This window comes from Periplaneta americana, chromosome 17 (assembly GCF_040183065.1).
Source record: "Periplaneta americana isolate PAMFEO1 chromosome 17, P.americana_PAMFEO1_priV1, whole genome shotgun sequence".
Lineage (NCBI taxonomy): Eukaryota > Metazoa > Arthropoda > Insecta > Blattodea > Blattidae > Periplaneta > Periplaneta americana.
In genome coordinates this window covers 7,068,077-7,094,130 of record NC_091133.1, presented here as the reverse complement: position 1 = coordinate 7,094,130, position 26,054 = coordinate 7,068,077, and the positions used below count along the sequence as shown (strand labels likewise).

General features: G+C 37.7%; 1 protein-coding gene across 1 annotated transcript in view; it reads left to right on the top strand.

Annotated features, from left to right (window-relative positions):
- LOC138693349 (zinc finger protein 737-like) overlaps nt 1-25,107 on the top strand; it is a 42,458-nt gene extending 17,351 nt beyond the window's left edge. Inside the window, exons 2-5 of the mRNA XM_069817266.1 lie at nt 146-243; nt 6,570-6,707; nt 13,596-13,678; nt 23,747-25,107. Coding sequence (XP_069673367.1) covers nt 151-243; nt 6,570-6,707; nt 13,596-13,678; nt 23,747-24,791 — 1,359 coding nt within the window. The 5' untranslated portion in view covers nt 146-150 and the 3' untranslated portion in view covers nt 24,792-25,107. The remainder of the gene's footprint in view (nt 1-145; nt 244-6,569; nt 6,708-13,595; nt 13,679-23,746) is intronic.
- The last annotated feature ends 947 nt before the right edge of the window (nt 25,108-26,054 follow it).

Genomic DNA, 26,054 nt, shown 5'->3' with positions numbered 1-26,054 from the left:
GACCGGCATTTTAAACACATTTTCAATGATATCGGTGTGTCAGACCACGAATTTTTCAAATGCACCTCGTATTGTAACCACTGAACTGAGTTCTTTCAGCAGCTTACATTCTGCAGATATGTTAACACTTAAATGTCTGTTACAGTTGTGATGGATATAATCAAGAAGGAACCTGAATTTGACCCTTTGGCTATGCAATGGAGTGACGAGACTGATACAGCAGAGAAGAAGCCCATACCAGAGGTAAATTGAGTAGCTCAGTGCCAGAGTTGCCTAAGCCACAAATTTTTAAGCCTCTAATTTCCGCAGAGAATGATTGTAAATTATCATTTATATGTGTGACATAGTACTTGCACTAGATAAATATTAAATGAAGGTAGAGGAGAAATAATTTCCAATTGAGAGTATATAATCTAAAAAACGACGTCTAAGTTTAGACTTCAATAACTTTTTTCAGTGTAATTGTGGTTTGGCCAACACTAACACTGAGCCACTCAATTCAAAGGTGCTGGTTGTAATTTCTATGTGGGATGTGTTTAACGTTATAGAATATTACATGAAGTGTTATGGGTATATTCCCCAGTTTATAGTAGCAGACTTTAAGTATAGACTTTAAGAAATTTTAAATCTAGTGTTCTTTTTAATGGCATATATTACATGCTTCTTTTATCATCTCTCTTAGTATGAGGCGCATCCAGAAAGTACTGTAAGTTTCCCGATTTTTTCCCCTTGAAAGTAAACGTAATTAGCCGTGTCAATTGCGCATGCGTAACAGATCTATGACGTATCAATCATATGCCAGCCGGACAGGTCCCGCCTGGTGCCAGTAGCGTGGCAGCAGTGGTCCAAAATGGAAGCTCTTATTCCTTCTCCCGCTGCCTGCGAGGTTCGGTCGGTGACAAAGTTCTTTAATGCACAAAGCATTGCGCCAATTAAAATTCATTGGCAGCTCTGTCAGGTCTATGGGCCGAACATCATGAGTAAGCAGATGGTGCGTCGCTGGTGTAGGCAGTTTTCCGAAGGTCGTCAAAGTGTCCATGATGAAGAGCACAGTGGGCGACCGTCCCTCATCAATGATGATCATGTTGAGCTGGTGCGGCAGTGCATCATGGAGAACCGTCGCTTCACGATTACGGAGCTGAGAGCCATTTTCCGCAGATATCGCGATCCTTGTTGCATGAGATTGTCACTAAGCACCAGCTGTTCAAACAAGTGTGTGCCAGGTGGGTGCCGAAAAACCTGACACCCGAACACAAAATGCAACGTTTAGGAGCAACACTGACATTTCTGCAACAGTATCACGATGACGGCGACGAGTTCCTCCACAGGATCGTCATGGGCGATGAGACTTGGATTTCGCACTTCACCCCGGAAACCAAGCAGCAGTCAATGCATTGGCGGCATAGTGGATCTCCGGTCAGGAAGAAATTCAAACAGACGCTGTCGGTACGGAAAGTGATGTGCACGGTGTTCTGGGACAGGAAGGGCATTCTGCTCATTGACTTCCTTCCAAGAGGTGAAACACTGAACGCTGACCGTTACTGTGAAACACTGCGAAAATTGCGATGTGCCATTCAAAACGAGAGGCGTGGAATGCTTGCTGCAGGTGTTGTGCTCCTCCATGACAATGCTCGTCCACATACAGCTCGGCGCACAGCAGCTGTTTTGACGGAATTTGGCTGGGAGTTGTTTGATCAGCCACCCTACAGTCCTGATCTTGCTCCCAGCGATTTTCACGTTTTCTTACACCTCAAGAAATTCCTGTCCTCCAGTGAGCGTTTTGGCAACGACGAAGAGCTGAAGACGTCTGTCACACACACACTGGTTCTATTCACAGGCGGCAGAGTTCTACGACATAGGGACACAAAAGTTGATCCCACGATACGACAAGTGTCTCAATTCTGATGGTGGCTATGTTGAAAAATAGCTGAAGCATTGCTGTACCTGTTGCCAATAAATGTTTTCCTGAAAGTGTGTGTTCTGTTTTTTTTTTTTTAAATAGGGAAACTTACTTTCTGGATGCGCCTCGTATTTTAAGAGCTGAAAATGGACACAGGTTTAAACTGAGTTTTAAACTAACCTTCGATGAAATTGTTCTTTATAAATCCTCTTATGCTTTAATGTCTTTTATTTTTATGGAATATAGTATCAAGATCAAGAAGCTGAATTCTAATATAACTGAGTAGCTGCTTGCATATCTCTGAAATGCATGTAGTAGGACAGATATACCTCCAGAGTAGCATCACTGCAACAAACACACGTGAAACGAGACATGTTCTTGAATAATTTCTCTACGCAAGATAATTTCATTGTAAATCCTAGTAATTAATTCAGATTAGCAGATGTTCCAAATCCCTTACCCCTTTCCACTTTGCTGGTCAGGTGTGTGATGTATGTGCAATATAAATAGATGTTTATACAAATGCAGCCAATTATTTCCAATTGGAATAGTAGCAATACTAAGAAAGTGTGTTACATTGCTTGACAGCATATGTATTAGCATTCTCCTTCTATTATTGAAGAGCAGTTGATATGCATTACCGTGTTAGTGTGTTGGCAAGGCATAAGTGGTATGACGCCTGTACTCTATTTGGCAAGCATTCGACTTTGTTTGGAACAGATAACTGTAAGGAAAAAATAAAAAAGTGGACTTGAAGTAAATTGTGAAAATTGCAAAAAGGAAGAAACTAGTATTCCAGAAATCAGTCGTGAATAGAAAGAAACATAATAACTTAAAAAACAGGCGGTAAAAAATTTTATATAATTTGCAATTATTCGTTTTTTCTTGCATTTTTACTATATTAACAAGGAACCTATCATGTTATCATTGATTCTTTGTGAAATATTTCACTATATTGAATACGGTACATGTGTGTGTGATCTTTTATATTACAATATTGTGACAGCGACGTGAGATTCGAACTCACGACCAGCGTCCCGCAAGAAAGCAGATCGCGCGGGCTTCACAGAGCACTGATGGACGGCGCGGCGGAGAGAGGGGAAAGGGCCTATGCGGCGAGGGAGATCGCGCGCGCAGCTGCTTACGGAGTGAAGGGGGAACGGACCTTCCCGACTCTTCCAGAAGCCCGTCCCACTTCTGACACCAATGTGAATTTTTTTTCAACTCACTGATGTGCTTGTTCATTTCGTCTTTCATTTCTGCTTTCATTTCCGCGATGGCTTGCAGGATCTGCTGTAGGTTCTCCATTGTCGATAATATCCCACTTCTGACACCAATGTGAATTTATTTCCACTCAACAATAGGATTTTATTCTTCCAACAATAATTCCTTTCTACAATTCGCCTTAAACGCTCTCGTCAACAATTGGATTTTCACTCAACACAATATTCGTTATAGCACTCCACCGACGACAATGACAATTTACTTAGACTATTACGAACAACAATGAACTGTTAATCTTAACTAATATTTACAAAACACTATTTACAAATCAGAACTATCAGTTCTCAGTTCACAGTTCTTCTAGCTCAGTCACTCGAGTTCACAGTATCTCGAACCACAGACCTTCAGAGACAGTTCACTGTACTCGAACTCAGGTCCCTCCAACTGCGGTCAACTGCACTCGAACTCAGGTCCCTCCAACTGCGGTCCACTGCACTCGAACTCAGGCCTTCGGATGCTGACAAAGTCGCGGACGCACACTTGAGTCGAACTCCGGTACACAAGACTGGCTTGCTCTGTTCACTGGCTTACTGACTGAACTAATCATGAATGACACACACACTCCTTCGCGTCCGTAATTTATAACCACAGCAACGTAACCGAGAGACTTCGAATTCGCGATTTTTCCACTTCGACGGGCTTCTGGAAGAGTCGGGAAGGTCCGTTCCCCCTTCACTCTGTAAGCAGCTGCGCGCGCGATCTCCCTCGCCGCGTAGGCCCTTTCCCCTCTCTCCGCCGCGCCGTCCATCAGTGCTCCGTGAAGCCCGCGCGGTCTGCTTTCTTGCGGGACGCTGGTCGTGAGTTCGAATCTCACGTCGCTGTCACAATATATTCGCTATTATAACAATGAAAGTTTTTATGAAAGGATGTTATATTTTAAATATTTATGATACAGAACACATTGCACAAGACTCCAAGACTGATATTGATCTTCAAATTTCGGCTCCCGTGAGGGCAAAGGAACGAAGTCAGATAAATGTGCTTTATGTTTACAAAAGTGCGTATATACATACATTCATATTTTTATAAATACATACAAACATACATATTACTGAGGACATATGAATGCTGCTAAGTGATATAGGTCTTCTATGGTATTACTCCATGTGTATACTAGCAGGTAGTGAGGAGGGGAAAGTAGCAGAAAGTACAATCCGTGTCAACATTCGATATCCGATACTGTCCGCTACATGAAACTCTGACAAATGGTCGGGTTTGAAGGCAACTGATATTTCCTGCAGACTATACTGACGATGTTACTTGGAGATAATAGTTGGTAAACTTTAGACCAACAATGATATTTGTCCTGGGCAGTACATATTGTAACTTTTATTTCAAACAATAATGTAATTTTTAGTCTCACAACAATAATCACTTTCTATAATTGAATTTAAACGCTCCTGTCAACAATGGGATTTCCACTCCTCACAGCAACACAGTATTCGTTATTGCACTTCACAGACGACAATGACAGTTCACTTGGATTATTGAGAACAACAATGTACTGCTAATCTTAACTAATGTTCACAAAGCACTACTGGCTGCGAAACCAGGTGGCCCGGGTTCGAATCCCGGTCGGGGCAAGTTACCTGGTTGAGGTTTTTTCCGGGGTTTTCCCTCAACCCAACAGATCAAATGCTGGGTAAGTTTAGGTGCTGGACCCCGGACTCATTTCACCGGCATTATCACCTTCATATCATTCAGACGCTAAATAACCTGAGATGTTGATACAGCGTCGTAAAATAACCCAATAAAATAAAAAACAAAGCACTATTTACAAAAACAAAACTGTCAGTTCACAGTTTGTTGCTGTTGCTCGTTCTTCTACCTCATTCACTCCAGTTCACAGTATATCGAACCCAAGACATCTAGAGACAGCCCACTGCACTCGAACTCAAGTCTTCCAACTGCGTTGCTTCCGCCTGGACGCTGCTCAAGTTCACTCGCGTGTCGAACCCTAGACTCCTGGGCGCTCTGAGTCACAAGCTGAATTCACTGTCCAATACCAACAACTGCTGTCAGCTGACTTGCGTCTTCTATTTATTAGTTAAACCACACTTTCCAGAAACTACAATGCTCGAAATTTCTACAGATACCGAGAGGATGGTGCCTCTCGACTTCTCTGGATTTCTCCCCTCAGTCGCAACTACTTTACTTCCCCCTCTCTGCCGCGGCCCAGCGTGCCATCGTTCCCCTTACGTCACGCCACACCGCAGCGACCATTGTTTCGTCTCCCGCGCGCCCTGTCGGACGCACGTTCGAATCCCGAGACAGCTGTCATAATATATGCATACATAGAGGATCATAATGAAAACATCGAAATATTTACTCTGAGTATAGGAGAATACTAAGCAGGAACTTTAGGTATGCAATCCATGTTCACTGATGTTAAATGTCTGTAGCACAGGACATTAAACTAACCGCAGTTTGATTCTCGTTAATTAAATTCTGGTAGTTATATTGACGCTGTTGCCAATTACACTCAGTTCCTTCCTAACACTGCTGTAGATAATTCTTCTGGGTCTAAGCACCCTGGAAGAAAATATTTTTAACTGGAAAAAATAATAAAATTTGTACAATTCAGCTACAGTAATTATAATCCACTAATCCCGAAAGGGAAATGAGACGAGATACAACTATGAGACAATTCAAAATTCTTTACCATATGGCACACTTTCAATGTGATCAGCGAGGTATATCTGACCATCGTATACTTGGCAATGAAGGACTGCAATGTAATATTGCAACTTCGGAATTATAATTTCATTTCCACAACTTTTTCTAGACTACGTAGGAAGGACACCGTCAAGAATAACTATCCTAATGCGTTATTGGATTGCAATAGGCTCGTACTTGATAATTCCTGTCTTCTCATCGTATACAAAGTGGAAGTCGTACTGGCTATTTGTAGAATTGCTGTTGACACATCTCCAGGCTTTGATCGCGTCTTAATGAGAGACTTGGTCGTGGATGATGAATTATTCAGTTACTCATAATGAACTAGAATACTTACGTTACCAGCGTCAGTAATACTACTTTTTTTCTTCTTGTGTTTGGTATGTGTTTTGTAAATGTATCTTGAGATATTTCGATTCAGATAAAATTGTACAGACAAAGAACAGTGCTTTTTTATACTTCGGTAACTTATCACCACTGCTCCACTGAGATTCTGACCTGGGTGTAAACATTTCCTTTTTCTATCATATGTGGCTGTTAACCTCTTGTTCTTATTTTACGATCCATTATCATCTTTACACTTATTTCGCATGTGCCTTAATTAGCAATCAACCCAGTATGAGGACCACAGTTCAACATGGAACACTTGGACTCACATCTATACAAGCTGTCATATTTTACATATTCATTATGTCTCTATCTTCTGCAGGAAGGAAATATATTGGATCTCCACGTGGCTGGAATAAAGACAGAAAGTGTGGACCACAGCTATGATCTCACATCAGATATTAAAGTTGAGGAAAATGCAGTGTCAACTAATTTTGTTACGACAAAGTGTAAAGCTGAGGTATGTTGATCCCATAGGGTTTCCTGGCTGTTCTTCTTTCCATATTAGTATTCTTTTTCTTACAGACAGTTACTATATCAGTGAGCCTTCAGGGATTTAGCATGTGAGAAAGTCATTAATATTTGCTATGTAAAATTATTTTATTCTTTATTCAGTGTACTCTGAATTTAAACTACGCACACTATAGGATGATTAAAGAACACCGTGCAATACTCTAGGATCTCATTTCTAACATCATTTTGATGAAGAAAAGTTTGTATAAACATATATCATACGTTTAGAATTGAGTAAGCTATAGCCCCCTGAATATTAATCATAAACTTGGAAGCTTTTGTGGTTTAAGCATTTAAATTATCGACGAAAATGATACTTGGTGTATTATAAAATCATTGCAGAACATTCACGTTGTTATTCACCTGAGCCAGTTTTGAAAAACTGCACTTTCTGCAGCAATACACGCAGTTGCCCCAGTGTGAACTGCATTCGCTATCCTCCATTGTAGATCAGAAATCTGTTCGGCTGCTTGGCAGATATGTTGTGCCAACTCTTCCTTGGTGTTCATTCCCGTACTATACATGGTGGGTAATTTGGATAAAAGTGAGATGCAGTGAGTGAGATTGGATATTCAAGTCGCCTTTGAGGTGGATCTCGAAATGTGCGTGGATAAAACAACTTTTATCCACATCACCCAATGTCTTTAAACCATCTCCACAAACAATATTGTAATGGAGTCAAATCGGAAAATGTAGCTGGCGAAGAAAAGGGTATACCATGGCCTATCCAATGTCCTGGGTATCTATATATATTACTTTACTTCCCTCAGAAGTGAGACTGCACGCCATCTTACTGGAAATACATTATTCATCGCGCATTCTCCAGTATTTGATCCATTAATGGAGATAATTGAAGCCTTCCCTCAAAGAATGTTGTATATCAGTATTCGGACATGCTGAGATTTTCATAGGAGAAGGTTATGTCGTTCAAGGTATATATAATAAGAAAGAAGTGCGCACAAACATGCAATTTACTTTTGGTATGAGTTACTTTTCTTTACTATATTCCATCAGTGACTTCGTTCTATTCACACATTTACTAAAATGATATTTTGGACACACTTCGTTACACAGTTTGCACACGCATTCGGGGGAAGGTTCGTGGTACTCTGATCTTCTGCACAGTTCGTGTGAACTGCTAGCCTTGTTATGGCGCTTCGTAACTTGTTGTTCGGTCCTGTCCAGTTGCGGTTGATCATCGCGTCCGTTCCATAGAATTCACTTTCTATTTCCGCCTTCTTCTCTTGCATGACCGTGCGTAGTCGAAGTTCTGCTGCGGTAGATGGCAGCATGAGTCTGCTTCGTAGTTCCTCTATCAGGAAGGGTTCTCGCGCGAGTTCGTACGCCATTCTGGAGGGTGCATATTTTGAGATTCCCAGTGCTGCTTTTAAGAACCTTGCTTTGACGTTCTCCATGGCCTTGAGGTCATTGTAGTTTAGCAGGGTCCATGTGATGTCCAGTCCATATGACAGTATAGGGAGTATCTTGGCATAGAAGAGCTGCATGGCTGTTGAGAGTGCTAGTTGGGTAATGTTTGTTATGTCGTGGATAGCTATTACTGTGTTCAAGGTATATATTAACGCCAGAAAGTAAATCATTTTCCACACAAATGAGGCAGATTTTTTAGTGGAAAGTTGCCTCCCGTGCAAGAAAGTTGTATATCAATAAAGCCAGTGGATGTTAACAATCTGAGTGTGTCACCAAGTGCAATGTTAACGTTGAATAAGAGTAGGCAGAGAAAGGTTAGTCAACTGAATTGGAAGAAGAGTATATGCAAACGATTGAAGAATAGCAGAAAAAGCTATACATCAACATCAGGGCATGCAGTGAAATAAAAAAAGAAAACACCATCCAACTGAGGTACGGGCAGAATGTTGTAAATCACGTAGGCAATTGTAAAGTAATACTTTAATATTTGCATAGCAGTGTACTACATTTACATTCACTAACCATAGCATACTAACGTAGATAACACTGGTCAACATTAATTTTGTTAAATGTACAATTTCTGCTATTTCTCATGTAATGTTATCTGTGGATTCCGAAAATGAAGTCAGAATTTTTCTACCACCAACAATTTTTTTGTTGTAATTTTAGAAAAAAAATTGATTTATTTTTATTGCTATATACAGTCTTTAACATGCTAATCCAAAGAAAATATTTCAAATATTTTATTTTCTTGCTTTAACAATTGAACTGTAACTATAGATCACTGTTGCTTGTGAAGTCAGATTTATTCTTAACTGGGAGAGTTGGTATTAATTCTGAGTTGAGTTGGAACTTACAATCACGAAACAAATTTCATAACCCGTGTTTTCTTTATGCTAATTTTAAGTGTGATAAAAGTATCTTATAAAGTGAAACATTCCTTCAAATACTGTGCAAATCACAAACTTTTTTTTTAGGTTGTGGTTAATTAAGTTTGAAAGCACACAGGTGAATTTTACTACTCTTGTTAAAAGAGTTTATGAGTGTTCTTTTGATTGCAAAATAGATGAGGATAGGAACTGGGCCCTTGAAATCTGTTATGCTCCATGTAATTCCATTAGCCTAACTGATTGGCTAAAAGGATACCGTCATATGCCTTTTCCAGTTCCAATGATATGCCGGGAACCTAAGAATCATTCAACAGACTGTTACTTTTTAGGAACCACAGATCCGAAGATTACAGAGAACTTGTCAGCAAGCTGATTCAGAACTATAACGTGATGTAGTGTCGTGTATCTCTCAAAACAACTTCTTGGATTCTCATCTATCTTTTTTTCCTCAAAATCTTCAGGTAGTAAGCGACAAACATGGGGAGCAATTTCATCGGGATTTTTTTGAAATGGAAAGGCGCTACCAAGAAAAATGGAGCCCAAATATTCTATCAGACTACTGCTGCATACTCAAAAGAGATGTTTCTCAAGTGAAGTATAGCCTAAAATCCATTTCACACACATTTTAGCTAAATAAATATGATTTTAGGTAAAGTGTTACAAGACATCAATACTAGAAAATTCTGAAGTACATTTCATATAATTACTCAAAAACCCTGGATGATAGAACAATTTTGAAAACAGATCTGAAATCAGCATGAAAAATGCTATAAGAATCACATATTCTTTATATTTTAACAAAAAATATGTTTAATTTTGTTGACCAGTGTAATTAATGTAGGTGACTTGTAACTACTTAAGCTGATAATAGTTAGGTCTAATAGAAGGCTTATAATTTAGGTTTACTATAGCATAGTTTTTATTTATAATCCTAGGTTTATTGCATTTATTTATTTATAGTCAGAATTAAATTTACGTATATTTTATTTTTTATTGATATTTCTATTACAGTAAAACCTGTATTAAACGACCACTGCTGGTTCCATGAAAAACTGATCTTTCAGAGGGGTGGTCTATCAATAGGGGGGAGTTATTTTACACAAATAATGGCTTAAAACGTTTCTATGTTAATCAAATAAAAACGTGGAAAATATTGCTAATAATAAAAACTTGAAATCAGAACTTTATTTCTTATTTTACGTTATTTTTCCAAATTTCTCCTTTTATTCCCATTCACAAAACCATGAATTGAACTCTGCTTAACTTTTTTACATTTCCTTTTTACAATCTCATTTTCAAAACTATTCTTTAACGTGTTAAGTAGTTCATTTGTATGTTCTCCATTCATACAGTCTTTCAGTGGTGTCGATTTTTTAATTAACTCAATATTACATAAGGCTTCTTCTAGTCACATTTTTTCGGATTGAAATTCTCTCTTGACTTCATCCTCGTCATCCATCAGTTGATCACCAGATTTTTCTAATAGGTAGGAGAAAGAAAAATAAATTATTGCACTGTAATTAACAAGTAACGATTTGATTTTTAATGTACAAAACGAAAAGTAAAACCGTCATACTGTATGAGAAATCTTACCTTTCAAGAAACTGTTAAATAGCGGTGCAAAGAACCCTTGTCATAACTCGGAGGCCATTTGCAAGTGGTCATTGTACCTTTTTCGTACCAATCCCCAACATTCGTTAAGGGTTTAAGGACAGAGATGGGCATTCAACGTCAATATGGTATCACTTAACAACGTTTCCAAACATCATTTTAACTTCTAGTACTGTACGAATTTCTTGGAATTTATTTAGGCAATAGTAATGTAATAAAATACTAAATTGTAAATTTTTAAAATACAGTATGGTCTTTTAAAAGGGGTAAAATTAAGGAAATGGCTGTTCAATCACTGGTCGGTGGTCGGGGAGAGAGGTGTGATTTACATTGGTTTTATGGATTTTTAATTCTGTTCTTTAAAAAATCGGTCTTTTGGAGGAGTGGTCTCTCAATAGGGGTGGTCTTTCACATAGGTTTTACTGTATATGTAATTATTGTAATATTATTGTATATTATATATCACTGCCACCGGTTGTATACCGAATTGTAGTGTTACTAAATACACGCACACGCATGCACACACATACTTTCCTTCCCTCCCTCCCTCTCTCTCTCTCTCTCTCTCTATATATATATATTTGTTTCCATTTAGCCCGGTTTGCAATCTCAAATGTAATTTTAAAAAAGGCTGTGCGAAGATTACTCTGGCGAATGTAATGATCCCATGTGAGTATAAGCACGCATTAAGAGAGCCATGTATGAAGAGACCATTCATTGATGGATCAGGAAGGTTTTGTGGACATTTCTATGATTGATGAAACATTGAAACATGATCCTGCATTAAAAATCACACGAGTTCTGTGGATAACATTTTTGGCAGATGATTCCCAGGCAGTCTTCTTCAGAAAAAGTCATAATATACAACATCCATGTGTAAAATACTCTGTAATGAAGAGGTAATCTGCCAAGAATTAAGTTGCCTGTACCAGAAATTCAATTCCCTCAGCTCTATCCTGCTTTGATTCCACTCACACCTGAGAAAAAGAGATTTGCTTGACATGTGTCAATATCTGCAACCACAGGACTAGCAGTTTTATATGGACTTACCATCTATAAGATGTGAAGAATGACTTTTTGCTTATTGTACTAGTATGTTTGAAGTTTATTATGTATTATATTTAAAACAGAGGATGCAAAGGTGTTGTGAAACATAAAACACAATTTCGTTTTACTTACATAGGACACATATTCTGTTTCATTTCTTCTGAATTTGTTACATAAGTAAAATATCTCATGGCTTTCTCATTATAATAAATTAAGTATTGTGTACTGTGTTTAGAGATCTCCTTCCTTTATGTATTTCTAATAAAGCAATGTACTGTATGTAGGGTAGAGGATTCATGTATTTACAATAAATAAACGTGCAGCAGAAATTATGATATGATATACAACATTCTAAATCTGTGGTGATATGCAACTTTCTTCTACGGAGGTTGCCGTTTTCTCGTCATAATCTCTGCATGATACCATTTAACAGTAAAATATTTATAATTTATTGAATGGCGATCTTACTCGTGTTAAATGTGTAAGCATGTGCGGCTTACAGCTGTTTCGGTGTTTCTTCACACCATCCTCAGAGCCTACTAGATCTCGGCGTCATCTCGAACTTCGCTGCCTGTTGTGTGGGTGCGTTCGATTGTTGAGAAGTGTTGAAATGTGGTGTCAAATAGTGTGTGTGTTCTGAAATTGATCTGTGTGTTGAGAATTTGATCAGAAAGATTGAAAGATTCAACATGGAGTAAAATATTGTTGTAACTATGGAGGAGAAATGCTAAGTTTTACTTACAAAACGACTTAAACCAAGATCAACATTACATAAAGAACAAAATTTTTTTTTCTCCTGTGAAGTTGTGAAATAGGACGTACAACGTTCTTTGAGGGCAGTCTTCAATTATTCTCACAAAATCTGGAAATACCTTTATCTCATAAGACGATCGTGGAAAATATATTGATCGATTAAATTATTATTCACCAAACCATACTGCACATTGCAACTGGAGGAGCGATGCTGACATATACCACAATCTCATGGGGATTTTCACAAAATGGAACAAATTTTAACTTTCACATTCTGATTGCGGCTGCAAAAGGATATCTATCGGATACAGGGGTGAGAGCCATTAATCCTTCCCATTGAAGGCTTTAAGGAACCAACCTAGACAAATACCCAATGTCCCATCCCTACCTTCCTGTGGTGCAGCTGTTAATAAGCATAATTTTACGAGCTGAACTAAAGGGAGGGGCTACTCATCAATTAGCACTGGTCAGCTTGATGAGTTAATGACTGAATTAGGTATAATTTTCCTCTATTCAATACCTAATTCCCTCTTTACCCTTTCCTATCCAGTCCTCTGACTGAACTCTTACTTTCTTCGACCCCGACGGCATTAGAGCATTCGAGGCCTAGGGGTTCATTTCACTTTCCTTCCTCTTTCTACTTTTCTGTTCCTAGTGCTGACCTGCTATGGCACTACAATCGACCTTCAGTGGCTTAAGGATGGAAAGCTGGTGATCAACAGCTAGGTCCAATGGACCCGTCGACCAACAGCAGGTGTGATCCTCCAGACATTCTGGGGGTTGTGTGTGAATGAAGTAGCCACCAAAACGTTAAAATATGGTGTTCACTTAAATCTGCTACAACTTGCCATTTTCAATCTGTGCTTCAGTGGCTGACCATGATAATATCTTTGAAAAATATTGGAGTGCAAGAGGTCAAATGACTTTATTGTCAAACGTCTGGCATTAGAAAACAACAACATTCTGATTGCATTTTCTTCTCTTACTGAAATTTCTACTTGGACTCAGTTAAATTTGAAAGTAAGCGTATGGTATGGAAATAGATTTACTCTTAAGTGTACAGGTGCGTGGTCATTTTTCTGTTCTGTTTAATCTTTATATTTCAGGAAGAGTTGTGTGAGCTGGACACAGTAAAGGACGAGCTGAAACTGGAAGTTACGGCAGAGGAGAATGAGATTCTGACCGACAGGTGAGTGTGGTGTGCGAGTCTTCACACTGTCCTTTTTTTCATTGCTTCATTAATATTAACGCAGACAACATTAATTTGGAATGTATTATGGCTTGGACTGATTTGGCCATTCACTAAGAACTAGTTTGAAAGAAGACCAAAAATTGTTTACTAATGGGAATCACCAGTGCGCCTGAGAAAAGGTAGATCACGGAAATTATGGAAAGAAGAAGACTTTATGAAGGCAATGAGGAACAGAGAGTTAATATAGGGAGACACGCAAGATCGAGAAGGCTGACGATTGGGAGTGTTGATGTGGGAGTCTGCTGTATAAGGCCCGTAACACACTTGCAGAGTTTTCGCCAGCGAGAAATGTGTTGCGAGAAAATTAAAAAATTAATAACATGGATTCAAATGGACGTCCACACACTGGAAGAGATTCTCGTTTGAGGCAAGAACCTCGCGTGAGTTTCTTGCTGGAATCGGTAGCTCAGCGAATTTTCTTGACACATTTATCAAAGATGTTTGACATTTAGGCTGGCCGTCCACTGGAACCGAATTCAGCTGAATAACAACTCGGCCGTTTACGGTCGTACACGGCCAAATGATCCCACAACAAGAGAATGTATTGGCGCACGCCCATTACACTCGCCCTATTCGGCCGTTTGTGGTCGAAGACGGCCGAATGCCGATTGGATCCAATTCAGATGGGATTTTCCGGTCTCATTTGGCCGAACAGAGCAACACGTGGTCGCTGTTTCCATAAATTTCGCCATGAACGCCGAAAAATTAATTAGATCTTGTATTTTTTTTCATTAAACAAGTGAACTAAAACTTCTGAGGCTTAACAAATTATTATTCATGTACTACTTACTTTAATATCACTGACAAATGTTTCTCAAGTGGTACAACTTCTTTGAAATTTGACCATTTTGAGATTGATAGACGAATTACATTAAAATATATTGAATTGTATCAACATTCATCCGATAGTGATCGAAAAACTTAGCACTATCTTCTAGAAGTTTATTGTGTAGGTGTAAATGATGAAACTTACCCATGGAGATAGTTACACAACGCAGAACTGCACGCAGTATTCCTTACCTGACGTAATTAGGAACATTAAATCCAGACGTTTGAGATGGGCAGGGCTTGTAGAACGTATGGGCGAATTCAGAAATGCATATAGAGTGTTAGTTGGGAGGCCGGAGGGAAAAAGACCTTTAGGGAGGCCGAGACGTAAATAGGAGAATAATACGAGTATTAAAGGATTTGAGCAGGGGCGTATTTTGCGGGCTACCGGGGCTACCGGCTACCAGTGGTAGCCCAAGGAAATTACAAAAGAAAAAGTTTATAATATAACATAATGTAATAATTTTGTATTATTAGTTTTACCATAGTAATTAAAATTAAAGTAATTGTTAGATATATTTTGTGTAATAATAGGGTCAGCCGTAGCCCAAACCCTTCAACCAGTATACGCCACTGTATTTGAGGGAGGTGGGATATGATGATAGAGACTGGATTAATCTTGCACAGGATAGGGACCGATGGTGGGCTTATGTGATAGCGACAATGATCCTGTGGGTTCCTTAAAAGCCATTTGTATATATGTATGTACCTTTTTAGTTGGTTATTTAACGACGCTGTATCAACTACGAGGTTATTTAGTGTCGATGAGATTGGTGATAGCGAGATGATATTTGGCGAGATAAGCCGAGAATTCGCCATAGATTACCTGGCATTCAAGTTACGGTTGGGGAAAATCTCGGAAAAAGCCCAACCAGGTAATCAGCCCAAGCGAGGATCGAACCCGCGCTCGAGCGCAACTTCAGACTGGCAGGCAAGCGCCTTAACCGACTGAGCCACGCCGGTGGCTGTATGTATGTATGTATTAAGTATAAGCATGTAGCACGAGGACTACAACTGTTAATTGACTGCCGAAGTGTCGGCTCCAGTGGACGATCGATCAGATCTTCTGCCGGTCGTCCGGCATTCGGCCGTATGCGGCCTAACAAATATTCGGCCGTTCACGGTGCCAGTGGACGGCTAGGCTTATACTCTTTATGACGATTGGATGTAGAAAAAGATATCACAGGTGGCGATGAATTGTATTGTTTTTATTTGAAAATGAGTCAAGATGGCTGATAATTGCAGTCAGAAACTTATTGAACTTGTACGGTGTCAACTGTAGGCCTATTTATAGGATACACTGGATGAAAACTATAAAAACACGAAACTTAAAGAAGAAATCTGGAGACAAATATCAGATTATCTGAAAATAAATAGGGATATATTTTATTTTGATGAGATTTAATAGTATTAATTAAACATTTGAAATAATGTATCTATATGTCTTAACAGTTTACATAATTTTAATCAGAACGTAGCAAAGAATCCTTTATCATATAATGAATGGCAAAAAACTGTGGTCCATTCAACCTGAAATAATGCCTAAACGTATCATCATTCAAATCGAAACCAGTGTCCAAAACTCGCCCTTATTTTCGTAAGATATAATGTGATTTTCAGATATTTCTGGCTTTAATTTTAGGCCTACTTTTTCTTTTCATTAACAAAATATGTTCATATAACTCCCATTTCTTCATCATCTAAAGTTTCAGATTCAACATAGTAGCGTTCGTACATAATTTATAAACTTACAGGTTATATATTTAAGTACGACGTAAATACATAACCTATAATATTTCCACCACCGAATCATTACTATAATCATAAAAATGCTTTCTGCATGAAGGCAGTGCATAGATGATCGTAGCGAGGTGTGATCTGTTATAGAACTCGCCAAGTGTGTGGAGGAAGGCTCTTCACCTCTTTCTCGCTAGCGAAAACTCTTCAAGTGTGTTACGGGCCTAAAGATGGTGTGATATGCTGGTGTGTGATTGTTATTCATATGAAAGACTTAAGGGATTTTGATATTGAAAAAAATTTTAGTTATATTAAAATACCACTATTACTAAACTCATCACCACGAACACCATCACTAAAACTGCCACTTTGACACTGCTTCTGTAGCATTCTTTTGTGGTCTTTCTATTCCAAAGTCTTCTACTCATCTTTCCCAGCTGTTTTTGCTTATACTTCGCAAATCGTACTCTTACCAAGTTACGAATCCATACCACTCATCTGTTTGTGTTGCTATTGCAGTCTGTCTAATTGCTTTGTTCAATCCATTCAATGTTGTTATTCTGCAGATATTATACTATACTTATAATTATGATTATAATATCGGGAACGTATCTGTAGTTTTCAATTTTACCCGTATATTTTGCATTTAGTTGTTATTGTCAGAGGCAGCGCTATATAAAGGCTAAATAGGCTGCTGCCTAGGACCTCACGCTTGAAATGGCCGCGCGACTACGAATATTTAAAATGTGTTTTTTCATCGAGATACTGTGCCTATGTTTCCTTTTATTTTGTGTTATTTGTTTTTCCGTTTCCACGTTGGTATTTATTTCCATCCTTAATGGAATATAATAATTATTGACACTCAGGGGCGGACGCAGGATTTTTTTCGGGGAGGGATTTGAGGAGACAGTAAAAATGGAGTAATGAGAAATAAGTTTATATACTCACAATTTGTTTCCGAGTCACAAACAATTACAAGTTGGCCTGAGTAGCGTAGTCGGTATAGCCTTCTGTGCTCGAAATTGCGGATTCCACCCTAACCCAGCTCGATGGCATTTAAGTTTGTTTAAATGCGACAGGCCTCATATCAGTCGATTTACTGGCATGTAAAAGAAGTCCTGAGGTAAGAAATTCCGGTACACCAGCGACGCTGATATAACCTCGGCAATTGCGAGCGTTGTTAAATAAACCATAATTTTTTAATTTTAACATTTACATTGACTGCAATACAAAAACAATGACAGAATGATATTTACAAAAGAAGGCGACGAGGTTTAGACATTTCATCCAGTACTTGATGAGGTTTTATTTCTACATTTTTATGTATATACATCAAGGCCAGTCCATTTAATCTGTCTGCTCCCATCGTGCTCCTCAAGTAAGTCTTCAAATATCGCAATGTTGAGAACGACCGTTCTGGTGTTGCTGTAGTTACAGGCAACGTGCAGAAAAGTTTCAGCACCTTGCGAGTGCAGGGAAAAATAATTTCATTGCACCTGTTCAAAGATGATATAAAATCAGTAGGTATTAGGTGAAGATTATTCTGATCAAGGAAATTTCTTCTCCACATCTTCAATTCATTGAAGAAAGACTCTGGTGATGCATCAACACCATTGGGCCACTGATTTACTATAGTCTCAACAACAGTTTCTAAATCTTCATCTGATGCTCGCACTATGTTTTTAAGCAGCAAAGTTTGTATGGATTTTAGGATTCCCTTACGATTTAAAAACCTGTCCTTGAGCTGACTAATGAAATAGTCTAAGAAGAGAAGGAAAATTAAAAGCCTAAAATACTCTTCATGACTCTCTGTCTTGAAGTAAGAACGCTGTGTTTGTCTTTCTGCAGTTCTTGGAATTTAACACTTTAGGAAAGAGAATTTACGTGGAAAGCTCTCTAATTCCTATATACATTCACGAATTAAAATTAATATTATTTTTGTTTCTTGTTTCGTATTTTTCTCAAAATTTCGGGAGGGGATATATCCCCTTAATCCCCCCCCCCTTTGCATCCGCCCCTGTTGACACTAGAGTCTAGCTTTCAAAGTGCAGGCAACAATGGATTCATTCATTCCTTCCTTCTCACTCGATTGCCTTTCTTGAACTCGTATTTTCGTTCCTCCAGCTCCACGTGCACATTCGATCTACAATTAGGAATAATATAAATAATGATAAAACTGAAATAATTATCACAAATTGTTAAATTAAATTTGAAATTTTCAAAACACGTTATATAACGTCGATAAATATATATTTTTTTGAATTATAAAGTTTATAAATATTCAGTTTCCTAATAATGAATGTAAAATTACCTCTCATCGTCACTCAATATAAATTCTAATGAGCCACATTTATGTAAGAAGCAGTATCACAGTTAACATCTGACCGACAAGGTTCGTTCTTGTTACAGTAAACTTCCAGTGTTGTTTATTCAATTATAATTTCCCAAGAGATTTATAATTTTTTTTAAGTTTACTGTGTTATATATTTTTATGATGTACCGAAGTACATATGATATTTCCATGCAGATATTCTGCGTCATCATACGATGAAAGAATAATGGAACGGAGAAAAATTCTCTCCGGCGCTGGGATTTGAACCCGGGTTTTCACCTTTATGTGCTGACGCTTTATCCACTAAGCCACACTGGATTTCACCCCGGCGTCGGAAGAATCGTCTCAGTTTTCAGTTCCAACTCTTGGGTTCCCTCTAGTGGCTGCCCTCTGCACTACGTCATAGATATCTATGAACCTAGGACCGAAGTCCACACATGTGCTGAGGTGCACTCATAACGAGTGACTAGTTGGCCGGGATCCGACGAAATAAGCGCCGTCTTAAATAACGAAGTGATTTACGTATATCATATATTATTATGATGTACCGAAGTATATATGATATTTCCATGCAGATATTCTGCGTCATCATACGATGAAAGAGTAATGGAACGGAGAAAAATTCTCTCCGGCGCCGGGATTTGAACCCGGGTTTTCACTTCGTGATTTAAGACGGCGTTTATTCCGTCGGACCCCGTCCAACTAGTCACTCATTACGAGTGCACCTCAGCACATGTGTGGACTTCGGTCCTAGGTTCATAGATATCTATGACGTAGTGCAGAGGGCGGCCACTAGAGGGAACCCAAGAGTTGGAACTTAAAACTGAGACGATTCTTCTGACGCCGGGGTGGAATCCGGTGTGGCTTAGTGGATAAAGCGTTAGCACAAAAAGCTGAAAACCCGGGTTCAAATCCCAGCGCCGGAGAGAATTTTTCTCCGTTCCATTACTCTTTCATCATTACTGTGTTATGTTTTGGTTATAATGTCCGGGAGGTAACGCGACAAAGGTAGAAAATTGGAATCAGGCTGTTTAAAAAAGCAAAAACAGGCGACGACATAGCAAATTGAGGAATCGGTTACACGGTTCAATGTTGAAATATATTAAGCTCGATGAAACAGTGCTCGTGACTGAGCATTCTGCGAGAAATGATGATTTGACCCTTCAAGAACCCTCCAATTCTACAAATAAATGTGAGTACAATCAATCTGATGAAAATAATATAAACAGTGACACTGGTGGTGCGTCTTTTAATGAAAATGTTAATGCAGCAGGTTCAATTAGTGAAATATGCACTTCTGATAGTGCTGACCCAGGCAATTGGCCACATCTAATTCAGGACAAAAAATCACTGCAGATTGTCGAAAATTAACTCGTTTCAACGATTATCATAATCTGCCGAGTGTCGATGAACAAGGAATACACATTTAGGGATTAAACCCCAGATTTGTCGCCTTTGACTTCTTTTTTTTGGGATCATTTGAAATCAGTATATCAAGGAAAAACTAACAACTTAGAAGGTCTGGAGTATCGAATAATGGAAGCAGTGCAAGATATTCCTAAAGCCTGGTTAAGTCATTCCTTAAATGGTTTCTTTGATCGACTGGTAAATTGTCAAGCAGCTGAGGGCTACCAGTTCGAACACAGAATTTAGAAGTTGCGCTAGTTTTGGTTCCACTACCATGATTAGTAGTATAAGTAATTTCAGATATGCTTACATATCCTTATTTCTTCATAGACTAGTCTAGAGTATTCATGAATATTATGCATCTGATGTGTCATTTTCACAACTTCTATTATTTAAGAAAATTCTGACGGCGTGGTATGGAGCTAGATGAGATTTATTGCGTGATATGTCCAACATATAACACTTTATTCATTAACTGTTGTAGCTTTGGATTCAAGATTTTGAAAAATTCATATCTGTAAAACTAGGGTCTTTGCGGATGTAGAAAAATATAGGGATGTTTCTTATTTCAAAATGGTCATATGCGGGAAAATCGTGAAAATCCATTATACACGGTGAGCCATTCTTGTAAGTGGAAATTTTTGTGAGCTTCTGAAGATATTTATTGCAGTTGAAATGGGATTCTTTGAAGAATGTTTTCACCTCTGTTTATTTTGAATTGGTTCCAGGATGACTGGTCCACTACAGTATGCCCATTTTTTCATCAAGTCCAAAGAAAAAGAATGTCCATAATCACGTTATGTCCACAAGCGTTTTGTCCACTGAACGTAATGTCCATAGACATTTAATCCACAAACAAATATGTCCACAAGAAATTTTGTCCATTACATTATATACAATGACTTTACTGACAATTAATTATAATGTCCGTAATACATCTTACAGAACAGAAATAGAAGGTTGTCTTTTCCACTTCTGTCAGACCTTTTGGCGTCATGTTGTTCAACTTGGATTAAAGGCTGCTTATAATAACAGGAAAAATGAGAGAGTAAGAAATGGCATTCGAAACTTAATGTCTACCTTTTATCAATCAAATAGTGTAAGTTCTTACAGTCAGTTACTTAACAATATTACATGCATTGAACCTTTATGTTATTACATGAAGTAGTATTTACAAATTTTGACAAACGTTTTCACCAATAAATTTGGCATCTTCAGGTCACATTAAAAACATATTAACATAAAATGAACACTTAAGATATTCCATTTAAACACAATCGTTAAAAATTAAAAACTGGTATAATAGGCAGTTTGAACAATATGCCATTAAAATACGTGTAGCAGGATGATGTTACCAAGATATCGTAGAATATGCTAATAACACTGTATTAACATAGAATTGTACATAACGAAGAAAGAAGACATAACAATCTTCAAGTTTTGTAGGTGCAGTTCCCAAAATGATGAAAATATGCTACAATATATAGGACGAGTCGTTTTGCTGCATCAGTGGACTCAAGTCAACTTCTTCTCAACTTTCTAGGCTTTAATTCCATACATCCATAAACAGCAACACGATCGTCCTATATATTGTAGCATATTTTCATCATTTTGGGAACTGCACCTACAAAACTTGAAGATTGTTATGTCTTCTTTCTTCGTTATGTACACTTCTATGTTAAATACAGTGTTATCGGCATATTCCACGATATTTTGGTAACATCATCCTACTACACGTATTTTAATGTCATATTGTTCAAACTGCCTATTATACCAGTTTTTAATTTTTAACGATAGTGTTTGACTGGAATATCCTAAGTGTTCATTATATGTTAATATGTTTTTAATGTGACTTGAAGATGCGATATTTTTTGGTGAAAACGTTTGTCATAATTTGTAAATACTACTTCATGTAATAACATAAAGGTTCAATGCATGTAATATTGTTAAGTAATTGACTGTAAGAACTTACACTATTTGATTGATACTATACTTATCGGACCCAACATGCCTTTAAAATTTCTACCTTTTATACCACTGGATCATATTGTGAATACATTTGATGAAGTTTCTGATGGTGTAGAAGAATCAGTATTAGATATATCGTTATACATAGAAAGGACCTTCGTAAGAGGGATATCTGCCAGAGGTAGAAGACGAGAAGTGCCATCTCACTTTCCTCCGAATGTCTGGAATGTTTATAACCTAGTCTTGAATGGGACTCAAAGGACAATTAATACAATAGAAGGCTGGCACTCCAAATTTAAAAAAATGTATGGTAACTCACCTTGCTAACATGTGGAAGTTCGTCAAAAACTTGCAGAAGGACAACCAGTTATTAATAAATCAATTAATGGCAGGTCATATGGCAATATGTCATTCCATAAAGATATCCTATGTTTTAAATTCAAGACACATTGAGGAAATGGTGTGGAATTATCATGTGTATATATATAAAACGTTGACGACAGATATCTTAGAGGCATTAGTTATCGATTGAAACTGTATTGCAGAAGAACTTCCTTATGATGAAAACGATAATGAAGGAAATTAATGGTATTTTTATAATTGAATAAACATATGCTACAATTACAGTTATTATGTAATATTAAAATTCTAAGATGATGTACATCTGGTTCACTGTATTATTTCCATTATATTAAAAGCAGGCTGATTGGTTATTATTTTAGATTTGTGGATCTTTTAAATTATGGAAAAACCATCTGTGGACAGCACTTCAAATGGACCTGTAATGTAGTGGACTTCAAATAACTAGACGTATAAATTAATGGAATTTAATGTAAAGGACAAAAGAAACTAGACATTTGGACTGTGGACATAAAGAAGTGGACATATCATCCGTGTATAGTTGAATGATTTTCAGCATACAAACTTATCTCGTCGAACAAGTGGCACAAATTTGAGTGTTGCAATGTTGATAGAATATTACTGGTAATGATTTATTGTAATGCCATTTATTGTTCATTGTCATTGTATTGTTAAAAAAAATAGAATACTTATTTTTTGTCATAATTTTAGGGTGTTGGATATTTTTTCAGCTATTTATCCAACATTACCGTCATTTAATTTCCCGTATGTCTTTTGTGTGTTCGTATCAATTTCGGTAATCTTACATGAACCTGGTTTTTTCTACAAATTTTCAGATTTCAGAGCATTTTTCCTGTATAGTTTTTAGATTTTTACTGCCTATTTTAAAGCATAAAAGGTAATATTTTATTCCCATTAAACGAGCAATTTTGGAACACTGATAACATGTCTTTGTCTACTTGGACACACCAGTATTCAAATCGAGGTTACCAGGAAGGGAAGCCTCCCATCTAACCTTTAGGCGAACTGTATCAAGATCCCACAGCACTTCGATGTATTCCGGCCATATATAGTTTCTTCGTGCTAGTCATAAATGTAATTTTGATGAGATGGTTTACATTAAATTTCTTAGCTTCGTCCTATCACATGCCTGCCTCTCTAAGTACTTTCACATGTCTATATTTCGCTTTAATCCGCGATTCTCACTTCTGACATCGGAGCTGTCAAATATTACTAATCTGATCTTTCATGCACAATCCCTACTTTTTTCATAGTTTAGTATTTTACAACAGTTCACGACTTTAGTGGCGATGTTGATAGCCTTTCTTGTAGTGATGATCGTAACTTCCACTAAATGGATCTTTTGCTTACAGCTCTTTGAACACTAAGGGAAGTAGAGTGCCACAGGAGAACCACACAAGAACTGAAAATGGTCTCTCGGACAATCCTGTCACAGATAGTGCACCTCAACTGCAGCTCTGCAATCAGTCCTTTAGAAGAAAGATGTTACAGACTTCCCAAAGCAAGAGAATGCGCTCGCGTACCCACACCGCCGAAAGGAGATTTGAATGTGATACCTGTGGGAATAAATATAGACGATTAGAACATCTCAAATGTCATATACGTACGCATACAGGCGAGAAACCATTCAAATGCAGTGATTGTGGGAAATGTTTTGGACGCTCGGAGTATCTCAAGATGCATGCACTTACTCATTCCGGCAAGAAGCCATATAAATGTGAAATTTGTCAGAAACGTTTTGTACGTCAAGTTTATCTTAAAGTGCATGCTAGAACTCATTCTGGCGAGAAGCCATTGAAATGCGATACTTGTGGCAGAGATTTTGCACATCCAGCTGCACTTGCAACGCACAGCCGTATACATTCTGGCGAGAAGCCATTTAAATGCCATCTTTGTGAGAAATGTTTCGCTCGATCTAGTGCACTAACAACACATGTACGTGCACATTCTGGCGAGAAACCGTTCAAATGCGATGTATGTGAAAAATGTTTTTCACAAGCAAGTGATCTCAAACTGCATGTACGTATACATTCTGGCGAGAAGCCATTCAAATGCAATTTTTGTAGGATGTGTTTCGCACATCAAGGTTCTCTTAAAGTGCATATACGGATACATTCTGGTGAGAAGCCATTCAAATGTGATGATTGTCAGAGGTGTTTTGCACACTCCGGTTCTCTGAAAGCACATGTACGTACACATTCTGGTGAGAAGCCATTCAAATGCGGTGTTTGTGAGAAATGTTTTGTAAGTTCAAGTACTCTCAAAGTGCATATACGTACACATTCTGGCGAGAAGCCATTCAAATGCAATGTTTGTGGAATGTGTTTTGCATACCCGGGTCCTCTCAAAAGGCATGTATGCACACATTCTGGCCACAGAATAGAGAACATAAAGTAGCGAAAACTCTTGTCGGGACCTTTGATATTGTTGGTACTAAAATCAAGCTCAGCGAGGTCTCGTTCTCAATGAATCCAACTATGTCGCTAGTATTGGCAGAGCTAACAGCTGAGATTAACGATCAGCTGTTCAGACATGTTAAATCACTGTGGTTAAACTTTCATATGAAATTTTGTATTAACTGTTGTAGTCCTTTGTTCTATAGCGATATTTGTGTCTTATAATATACGTCTAATGAAAATTTACTTTTTCTTTTAAAATTACATATAAAATTCCAGTGTTCATGATTGAAATAAAATAATATACTGTTAGCGAAGTGCTTACCGTTTTATTCTGTATCATAATATCCATTGGATTTCGTCTTGGATCATAATATGTTCTAAAATACATACACCAGGGAAATATTTAATAAATAAACAAGAATTCGGGTAACTTGTAGCAATTAAAAAATGTGTGTTCGCTGTATACCAGTATCTGAAGTACTAATTGTAGGCCTAACTACATACCTAGATATACAAAGTGGGGCCTAATAATTATCTACCTCAACTATTACATATAACTACGTAATATTTAGTCCAAAACACAATTTACAGTAATAATGTCAATAAATTATTTAAAAAATGTTTGTGGAAACTGACTTATGGCACTTTTCCCAAGCACTGCAGAATTGTAGGCCTGACTACCTGGGTGCACAAAGTGGGCTTAATAACACTGCGAACAAATTTTAACTTTTTTTTTGCGCTGGGGATGTGATACCTGTTTTTTATATAATTTGAGCCTCCTGAATATGGAAATGACAATAAAAAACTTTGTTGGTTAACGATTTTTGAGAAAGTTTCGAATTTATATCTATTCAAAATACTGCTTTATATAATGACAATAAGGTAAAATATTCACTGTTCAGAAGATTACAGCTTTCTTTTTATGCATTTTCTTTTATACTGGACATGAAGTAAATCACGAGATAAAGATTAACAATAGTCTGCTAGCATATTGGTACTCCACTGTCCTTGTATTTTCTTTTTCTCCGTAGTTGAAATTTCTTGATGAAAGCGCTCATCATGCTCATCACTGAAGTCGTCACAATTCTCGGGGAAAAAGTCAAGTTGGATGTGAAGGAAGTGAATTTTCAGGCATATGTTACAACCCATAGTTTCATACGCGAACAATAAACTTTTGCTCTAGTTCTTCATAGTTCCCACATCTATGGTTACCCAGAAAACTTAATACAACCTCCTTGAATGCAATTCAGGCGACTTTCTC